The sequence below is a fragment of the Hyaena hyaena genome, unplaced genomic scaffold (assembly GCF_003009895.1).
Source record: "Hyaena hyaena isolate Hyena2069 unplaced genomic scaffold, ASM300989v1 scaffold_12, whole genome shotgun sequence".
Taxonomy (NCBI): domain Eukaryota; kingdom Metazoa; phylum Chordata; class Mammalia; order Carnivora; family Hyaenidae; genus Hyaena; species Hyaena hyaena.
The window spans coordinates 572,244-582,290 of NW_024080644.1; the positions used below are offsets into that span (position 1 = coordinate 572,244).

At 46.5% G+C, this 10,047-nt stretch overlaps 1 protein-coding gene across 1 annotated transcript; it reads left to right on the forward strand.

Annotated features, from left to right (window-relative positions):
• The first annotated feature begins 8,405 nt into the window (after window positions 1–8,405).
• PPP1R2C (PPP1R2C family member C) lies at window positions 8,406–9,277 on the forward strand. Its single transcript, XM_039256452.1, has one exon. It carries the CDS (start codon window positions 8,496–8,498, stop codon window positions 9,105–9,107), a length of 612 nt encoding a protein of 203 aa, XP_039112383.1. The 5' UTR covers window positions 8,406–8,495; the 3' UTR covers window positions 9,108–9,277.
• The last annotated feature ends 770 nt before the right edge of the window (window positions 9,278–10,047 follow it).

A 10,047-nucleotide genomic window follows, 5' to 3' on the forward strand; every position in this document is an offset into this window, starting at 1 on the left:
AGCAGGGGAGGGTCAGACAAGGAGGGAGCCACAGAATCTGAAACAGTCTCCAGGCTCTGAGCTAACTGACGTGGGGCTCAAACCCAGGAACCATGAGATCATGACCTGAGCCGAACTTGGACGCTTAACCGACTGAGCCACCCAGGTTCCCCCCCCGCCATCGCCCCCACTGTGTGCTTTAGGAGCCAGAGAAGACCCAGAAGACATCAAAAGTAGGATCTCTACATGTGAGGTACTTTCCATCTAGCTCTAACTGCCATTCTTGCGAAAACTGGGCCATGAGAGCCACTGAAATTGGCTGTTGGATGATGCATGCTTGGACAAATATGGCAGCCTAAACTTCAGGGGACCATCTCTGAAATGAGATTTTAATGGTGCCAAGACAGTTGCACTGTCCAAAAGAATATACTCTGCAACCACTATCAGATGCCTGAAATACCACCAACCCACTATCTTATATATAGGATTATATATCTTATATGTATAATATGTATATATGTATATATATACGTATATATTTATATATACGTATATATATTATAGATACTATATATAGGTCACCTAGACCTAGAATAGTTGTTCATGTGACTCTGGTCTGTACTGAAAAAGTGCAGACTACAGTGGAGAATCAGTTAGAGGGAATGCCAGGGAACCCACCCTTCCAATTCCTTCTACTTGTCTTTCTACACATGCAATCAACTGAGGTCATCAGTGTGAATTTTGAATTCCCGAAGAGCAATGGGCTGTTCTTGTACGTAGTTATAAAAGGAGTAGTGATTCTACCGTTGCAGTATGTTATGGATCAATCCCAAAGACCATTTGTACTCATCTGCCACAGACCACCTTCTCCATCTTTTGCCTGACGCCCCCTTCCCTCGCCCTTCTTCACGTCAGTACTTAGTTTGAAAAACACCCACTATACAAGGCCTTCATGGTCTGCCTCTGGCCGAATGAATTCCCCTCCGTCTGTATTTTCCCTTGTACTTGCTCATCTTTCCAGAGAGTAGAGCGTCGGGACTCCAGCTATGGACCTGGATGTGTCTGATCCCCCGCCAGATGAGGCCGACCCATGCTCTATTCTACTGGTTTTCAATATGGCCCTTGGACCCAGACAGTCAACATGGCTTGGGATCTTGTTAGAAATGCAAATTCTCAGATTCCTTCTGCCCAGACCTACAGAATCAGAAGCCCTGGGGGAGGGGTCCAGGACTACGTGTCTTAACAAGACCTCCAGGGAGTTCTGTTGCACACTGAGGTTTGACAACCACTGTTCTCCTCGCTTTGACTCCCTTCTTCCTGTCAGTATCTTAGAGGCTTCCATGAACTGTTTTCTTGCCTCTGTTTAAGTACAACCAACACACAGGCATGACTAAGATGGAACCAGACTTCACTGCTAGGTTCACCTCTGTTTATTAAAGCCGAAATGTGTTAACCTTACTTACCGGACTGGTTGTCAGAAAGGAACAAGATTCTGTCGGGTTACATCAGCCAGAATAAATTGTCAGCTGACAATCTTTGCATGCGGTAGTCACAAATACTATAAATCATTGACTGGAATTCGGTGACAGCCTTCCTGCCCCACCTCCCTGCAGACAGCATCTTGTTAGTGAGTCATGGGGATGCTAACAATATATTTACTGCAGCTTCTAAGAAATCTGACGATCCTGTGAGTTATTTTTCTTTTTGCGTACGAAACATCATAAAAAAGACTTGCAGCGTTTCATTTCTTTTTCTATTACACTCTCTTGCTGTTTTTATAATGCTCTTTCTAAAAAAATATAGATATATAATAACAAGAAAATTTGTTTCCGGGATAGAATGGATCACACATCGGGTTATATCTCCATGTGTGTGTTTTTCTCCCCCAGCCATATTGGTACACATGGGAAATAACCCTGTCTATAATGTCATCTTTAAAGGGCCGCCTCAAGGAATCTCGGTGTTGTCGGCAAAATTGAATTTTGCTGCCCTGGATCACATTATTGCTTTTCTAATTTGACTATGGTTCATCCAGAACTAGAAAACTTGGGTCAGCTGGCCTATCGATTGCTGGCCCAAAAAACTTTTCCACTCATGCCTCCAGCCGGGCGCGCACCTCATATTTTAACTTGCTATCCGGAGGGCACAAGGTTCAGGACTTTAATCCTTCTGAAATGGTGGTTGAGCTGTTTCTTTGGTTCTTTCCAAGTGCCAGGGCTCCTGGAGAATGTGTGGGCCCAAGAGGCAGAGACGAGAAGTGGGGGGTCTGACGTAAACATGGGGAGGTAACCGATTTGAATAGGAGACACGTGCTGGGATGCTGGCCGCCACCACCCACTTCCAGAAGGAACATGTAGCACGTGGGAGAGTGCATCGCCACAGCAGATTGTTAGTGCTGGCTGTGCCACTGACTGCCTGGGTGACCCTGAGCAAGCCACCATACCTTTTTGATCCTCAGTCTTCTCGGCTAGCCGATTTGCTACATGCCTGTTCTAGAAGTGGTGGGAGTCAGGGGTCCCAATATGTGTCTCATATTCAAATTGGTTACCTCCCCAGGTTTACATCACCCCCCCCCCCCACCTTCTCATCTCTGCCTCCCGAGCATGGCTGATAGAACTTTCCGGATTTCCATCTAAGCGAAAACAGGACTTTCTGGAATCTAACCTTATAATATGAAAATAGTTGGTGAAACCGTGTTCTATTTTATCAATAAGCTCCTTCCCTGAACAAGCAGAGTCAAGAGTAAGAAGAGGAACCCCTTTTCATTTTCCTATGAAACATCTTAGGGCCATTTAGGGGGCAGGAAAAACACTTCTCTACTACAAACTCTTCAGCCAGTCCCTGCAAAGCCTGTTTTCTGCTATCTTTGACTTTATTTATTTATTTTTTTATGACTCCTGGCAGGCATTCCCACTGATGACCTTTCTCTTCACTTAACATCCCCAAACTAGATTATCCCCTTGGAGGGGGGGGGGGGGCGGAGAAGTTGATGTTTACTATGTAACATCACAAATCTTAGGTTGATGTCCTGTCTCCTTTGTGACCTACTGTCAGTGAGTGTGGTTGTCAGTCACTACAGTAGAAAATCTCAAAACAAGCGACCACTCAGAAAATCAACACTTGAGATAACCAAACAGTCATGCTTTGAGCAATAACTCAGTTTTGCAGCAGTTTTCAACTCGGTCTCCCTCCTCAGGTGCCTGTGATGCCTTAAAACCACCTCTTCGGGGCCAAGTGATGATGACTCCGGGGTCCCCACTTCACTCAGACGAACCAACTCCATTGCCTCCCTCCTAGCTCCAGTTTCATCAGTGGTTATTCTAGACTTCTATGTCCTATTTCATTTGGAAAGAAAAAAAGAAGGTTTACTGCTTTAAAGCTTATGATGAGAAAGATGGAGGGGCGCCTGGGTGGCTCAGTCGGTTAAGCATCCGACTTCGGCTCAAGCCATGATCTCACGGTCCGTGGGTTTGAGCCCCGCGTCTGGCTCTGTGCTGAAGCTAGCTCAGAGCCTGGAGCTTGCTTCGGATTCTGTGTCTCCCTCTCTCTCTGACCCTCCCCTGCTCACACTGTCTCTGTCTCTTTCTCTCAGAAATTAAAAAAAAAAGGGGGGGAGAGAGAGAAAGATGGAAAACCATTGCCTCCCCAGATGTTTCTACATCTGCCCATATTGTCAGACCCCTCCTTTCAAAAGATTTTGGTCCACTTTCCTCACTTCATCATTTTACAGAAATATGGGCAAGTGCCAGAGTATGGACAGGCGTGAATTATGCGTTAGGTATGGGGGGATTGGAGATAACATGGACAATCCTTGTCTTTGGGGGGGTTCTGCGTGTGAAAGCAGAGGTGGACAGCAGGGGAAGGCTTGTGAAAAGGGATGGGAGGAAGCCAATGAGAGGATGCATCAACACATGGGCCGTCCACTCTCCGTGCTCCAGCAGGAATCCAGAGCGCTAGGGAATTAACGCCCCTCCCTACTCCCAGCAGGCCTTAAGTGAAGATGGCAGCAGTCGACGCATAAATACACATCAGCACCCTCACCCATGAGGTGGAGGTGAGCCATGGGGGTCGTTCTTCCCCACTGATTCCCAGTTTCCCAGCAGGATTAACCTCTAGTTGCCCACAATAGGAACTGCTCTGGTGATGTGCCCTTTGCCTCCTGCCCTCCCCTATCTCATTTCCCCACTCCCCTACTAGTGTTTTCTGCAAATCTTTTCCCAAGTATAGACACTTGCACTTGAATCCTTGTCTCTGGGTCAGCTTGTCGGGAGCTTAACTGACTGAGCCCCCCAGGCTCTCCTCACCTTTACATTTTATAAGATATACATTGAAATCAACTTTGTTATAAGGTGTGAGGTGGTTTTCTACGTTTCTTTTTTCTCAGTTGCACTGTTTTTTTTTTTTAATATAATTTTTAAATAATCTTTCCCTTCTAACTCATTTCAAAGTTCGTCTTTAGGGGCGCCTGGGTGGCTCAGTCGGTTAAGTGTCCGACTTCGGCTCAGATCATGATCTCATGGTTTGTGGGTTCAATCCCCATGTCGGGCTCTGTGCTGACACCCAGCTCAGAGCCTGGAGACTGTTCCGGATTCTGTATCTCCCTCTCTCTCTGACCCTCCGCTGCTCACGCTCTCTCTCTCTCTCTCTCAGAAATAAATGAAACATTAAAAAAAATTTAGAAATCTGGGTTTGGAATATGAGAGAGAGAGAGAAGAGAGAGAGAAATTGGGCAAGAAACATATATTCAAAACCAAGTAGCACGTTTGTTTTTATACCACACAGTAGCTAACATAATTCTCCAAGTACTGTGGACCATTCTTGGATAAACTGATGCATGACCTCAGATACTACGTAGCGAAACTAGGATTAATCTCCACTTCCGGGAGCACAATTGGTCCCCAAAGAACCCACTGCCTTCTCAAAATTTTACTAATCTCTCACTAACGGCACCCAGTGGGACACCTGGGATATCTTCCTTGTTGGTGACAACTCTTGGTTTCTTAGATGTTCCCACCTTTCACTGAGAATTTCTTTGGCCCTGGCCTGGTTCTCCTTTTGAACCAACCCCCTGTACTGGTGGCACTTGGAGAAGGTCTCCGTAGAAAAGAGGTGATTTTCAGCCCAAGAAACAAAGCCCGTGAAGTCATCTCCTGCCACAGTTAACAAGCAGTGCTCTGCAGAATACCCCGATCCTGCGTAAATATCAGAGGGTTCAAATGACATTTCAAATATCAGTAATATAGTTTAATGTATTTTAAAACTGATGAAAGAACAGCACGGATATTTAGATGCATTTATCAAACATCAACCCATTGAGGGGGTGCCTGGAAGGCTCAGTCAGTTAAGTGTCTTACTCTTGATCTCAGCTCCAGTCATGATCTCACAGTTTGGGGGTTCGAACCCCTCGTTGGGCTCTGCGCTGACCAGACAGAACCTGCTTGGGATTCTGTCTCTCCCTCTCAACGCAGGGAGTGTCTCGGCCCCTCCCCACTACGCACATGCACGCACGTACTCTGTCTCTCAAAATAAATGAATACACTTTGAAAAACAAGCCAACAAACCACATTAACCCATTGAGGACAACTGAAGCACCATTTCACCTTGTGTGTATTTGAAATGGAGGTTCCGCTATTGGAAATGCACTGGGGTGGGGGTGGGGACGCTAAATATTTATTGCAAGGACTTTCTAGGCCTGTGTCTAAATTTCATATAACGTATTATTGACCGGAAAAGTTTTAGTTAACCCTGGAGTGTGTGTGTGTGTGTGTGTGTGTGTGTGTGCGCGCGCACACACACACTGGAGCTTCAGACATATCTGCTGAGTTCTTGTCCTAGGGCAGTAACAAGTGAATGGCATAAAAAAAGAGGAATGTTGGAAAGACTTCCGACTGTTTTAACTCTGAAGCTTGGGGTAGCGTTGCTGAGACTGAGAATTTTTAGTGTGACGACAAGAAGTCAAAACTTGGGTTTTTCTTGGGGAGATTTTCATTAAGCAGCTAATTAGCAAATGGTAGGCGCAAAGGGATTACTTTCAAGTAACGCACAACTGCAACTTGTCATGCCTGGTGGTTTCGCTCTTTCAGCAATCATGTCTGTGGCCCATGCAATAGGTCACAATCGCCGGGCTCCCGGCCCCCCCACGGCTGCCATTGTGCTTACTGAAAGATGCATTTCAGAAAGCACATGAACTACCGGATCGCTGCCTCATTATATATTGAGCAGCTCGTATATTCAGATCACAGTACGTGGGGGTGGGTGCTGTGGACAGACAAAAGCCGAATCCCAATGCAGTGGGCTCAGCGTCTCCTCTAACATCCTGTTTACAGCTAAACATGCACAGGCCCACTGTGCTTGCCGTCGAGGAGGACAAACCACATTTGTGTAGCTTCTGTGCTGCCTTTCAGTTAGGCTTCTGAATAATGAAGGTTGCTTTTTCTTCCCCTCACATACCGGAGGGTTTTCCTATAGCCTTGAATATCAGCTTTTGAATCCCTGAAAGCCCTCACCACATAATACAGCTTTTTAAATTTTTTCCAAAGAGTACGGTATCAAGAAATTTCTTTTTCTGAGATGAATAACACAGTTTTAAAGTGATCGCCGGAATACAGGACAGCTTGAACTCGAGGGCTCAAGACCCCTGTGAAAGTTTTCCAGTTCTTTCGTGCTTTTACTTCTGTGTTTCGAAAATGCAGAGGGACCTTGAGGGAGAGAAGAGGAAACGAAATGTTATCAGAAGGAACAGAAAAAACTGGCGGGGAGGGGGGAGTATGTGAAACTGGATCTTAATTTCCTTTCCGTTTTCTAGAAGAATGTCGCCACATGTGAAATACGAGGCTTGCAAAGGACAAAACATTCCAAAGTCACTCCCATACCAGCCCCCCAATTCCACATGCGGGCCTTCCCTCCCCTTTTTCCCCTCACACAACTGATTTGACAAGTTGTTAGTGACTTGGAGTCCTCTTTTCTGTATTCACACATCTCCTTCTTCCCGTTTCCCGTCACCTCTCATTTGTCATTCACTCAATAAATATTTTTGAAATACCTACTGTGTGCCAGCTACAGCATCCTGTGGCGAACGCACGAAGCTGGAGACAATGGTGAGCAAAACAGGCATCTTCCTCTCTTGGAGATGACCATCTAGTGTGTCCATAGATAATATGATCACAACAACTGCCAAGGGGCATGAGAAACCACGAGAGCAGAGGAAGGCCTATCTTCCCTCGGGCTCAGGAGACAGGCCTGTAGAAAGCAATAATGATTCAGCTGAAAAGTGAAGGGTCATTCCAGGCTGTGGGAAGAACCTAGAAAAAGCCCGTGGGGCAGGAAGGAAGGTGAAAGGAACGGAAAGGCCAGAATTGAAAGCTGGAGGTAGGGTGGGGAGAATTTAGGGGCAGAATGCTCCGGATGTATGTCTGAGGAGTTCAGAAAGCCGCTTTTTTTTGGCCTTTATGTTACAGAACATGGGCAGCTCTTAAAGGGTTTGAGAGAGAGAAGTGACAAGATTTGACAGGTGTTTTTGAAACTTTTTTTTTAAATTTTTTTAATGTTTTATTTATTTCTAGGAGAGAGAGAGAGAGAGAGAGAGACAGCATGAGCAGGGGAGGGTCAGAGAGAGAGGGAGTCACAGATTGAAACGGGCTCCAGGCTCTGAGCCGGCAGTCAGCACAGAGCCCGACGCGGGGCTCGAACCCATGAACCGCGAGATCATGACCTAAGCGAAACTCGGACACTCAACCGACTAAGCCACCCAGGCGCCCCGTTGACAGGTGTTTTTGAAAGACCACTCTGGGTAGAGGGATAAGAGGTAAGAAGGCAGCAGGAAAGGTTATGGGTGGTGGGGTGCAGTTCAAAGGCTGTGACTGTAGGCCCAAAAAGAGATGGGGGTGACTTGAAAGAGGGTGGTAACGGAAGAGAGAGCATTGGAAAGTTTCTTGAAATATTTAGGCCAGTACCTGAGGGGTGGATTGGAGGGTGAGGCAGCCAGGAGGGTGCCCCGTTTCCTAATTATTGTAACTGGCTAGATATTGGGGCCACTAACCAAGAGATGGAATAGGACAGTAAGAGCAAGGGTCTTGGGTGTGTGTGTGTTGTGTGTGTGTGTGCACGTGTAGGTAAATAGGTAGGGGAGGGGGAAGTGTGCAAGGCAACAGAAGGAGCAGAAGGTAATCACCTTCCAGCACCTACACCTCCAATCTTTCCAACCAAAGTGGTGATTCCAATTTTTGACAGGGACCCACATGTACAAGAGTACATTTTGTACAGCCACCAGTACACAGGCTACCTTTTAAAAAAACGAAAGCCAGCGGGGTCTGTGAGGCTGTGATGGCGGCCATGACGGCGGCGGTCAGCTCTGTGGCGTCGTCTGCAGTGTCATTTGTGACGCTGGGCTGGGGTGAAGCTGATAGGGCATTGGGACCTTTATCCAGAGCAGAGCACGCTGCGGCTTCCCTGGGCGCACCGGTAGGTTGCCGCGGTGGCCCGACCGTCACACAGTGGCCCTTCGCTCCACCACCAGCATGGCGACCTCTACCGCTTCCCATCGGCCCATCAAGGGGATTTTGAAGAACAAAAGCTCCACTGCTTCTTCGGTCGCGGCCTCCAACCAGCAGTCCGGAGGGGTCATTCAGGAGGTACAAAGAAAAAAGTCCCAAAAGTGGGACGAATCGAACATCTTGGCGACATACCGTCCGGCGTACAGAGATTACGACTTCATGAAGTTAAACGAACCCAACAGTCCCCACCTCGGCCCGCCAGATGACGGGGAAGACGCCCTGAATGATCTCGAAGCCAAAGAAGCCATGACCCCGGACATTTTAACTAAGAAGCTAGCCGCCACTAGTACCTCCGAGTTCAACCGTCAGGTGGGGGAGCCTGAAAACGACGGAGCACACAGCAGCAGGATCTTTCTCGATAGGCATGAAAAGCAGCGGCAGTTCGAAATGAAAAGGAAGCTGCACTACAACGAAGGCATGAACATCAAGCTCGCTAGACAACTGATCTCGAAAGACTTCCTACACGACGACGACGAAGAAACTCTGCCTGGGAACAACGAAGACAACATGGCCACTGAAAAATCGGATGAAGCACCAGCAACTGATGAACTTCTAACCCGCTCGTGCCACGCCTAGACAACATCTGCTCCACGCCACACTCGTTTGCCACATACAGCCTCACTTCCGTTCCGCCGTGCCACCGCCGCCGTGCAACTCCTGCTTTAACACCGAAATACTTGTCGGTTACACTGTACCTCTGTAATTAAACGGTAACTGTAGGAAATAATACCCTACCTACAAAATGACGGCCTGATATTTTTGTGCCTGGTTCTTTGCGCCATCAGTTGAAAACCGCCTTACAACTAGTGGTTACTGTGACTATTATATAGCTTCATAGATGTTAAAGGGGACTAATTTGTATTCATGTGTACATGTACTAGTTTTGTTTTGTTTTTCTCATGTCTTAGCTTTTATGGAAAACGTTTTGTTACAAGATCCAAATGCAATTGGTATGATAGGTGACACTGATGAATATTCAGGCTGAAAAACACTTGTCTGTAGGGTGATTTGCCTGTGTAATTGGGGAGGGGGATATATTTGAAGAGTTATTGTTCCATTTCCTTAACTTAGTACCCTTCCATTTATTCTTACTTTTGGTGTTTACAAAGAAATGACAGCTTTTTTTCTCACCACCACCAACAAAAAAATAGTTCCTTTTCGCTAGTTATTGGGTTACAAGTGTACCGGTGCCTATTTGGGCTGTGGCTTGTACAATGGGTGGGCAGATTTGATGCCAAGATTTAAAAAAATGTTACTTCCATACTCTTGCAACTATCTTTAACCTCACCCCTTTCTTTCCTCAATCCTCCAGGCACCTACACAAATGACCTGTTAATGGAGTATCATAGATTCTCTAGACATTGGCAACCCTTCCTTCTTTCAAATATTCTATCATTTGTTGAAACAAGGTTATTTCTGTTTTGATCACTACAGCCTACTCAGTCTTCTAGGCTGTGGACAAATATGAAATAAAATTCAGTTGCCAAGTTTCTACGTCTTTTCGTGTACAGCTTGC

What these genes read in the sequence shown, in the direction of transcription:
- PPP1R2C (XM_039256452.1), top strand. Translation starts at nt 8,496, where the DNA reads ATGGCGACCTCTACCGCTTCCCATCGGCCCATCAAGGGGATTTTGAAG.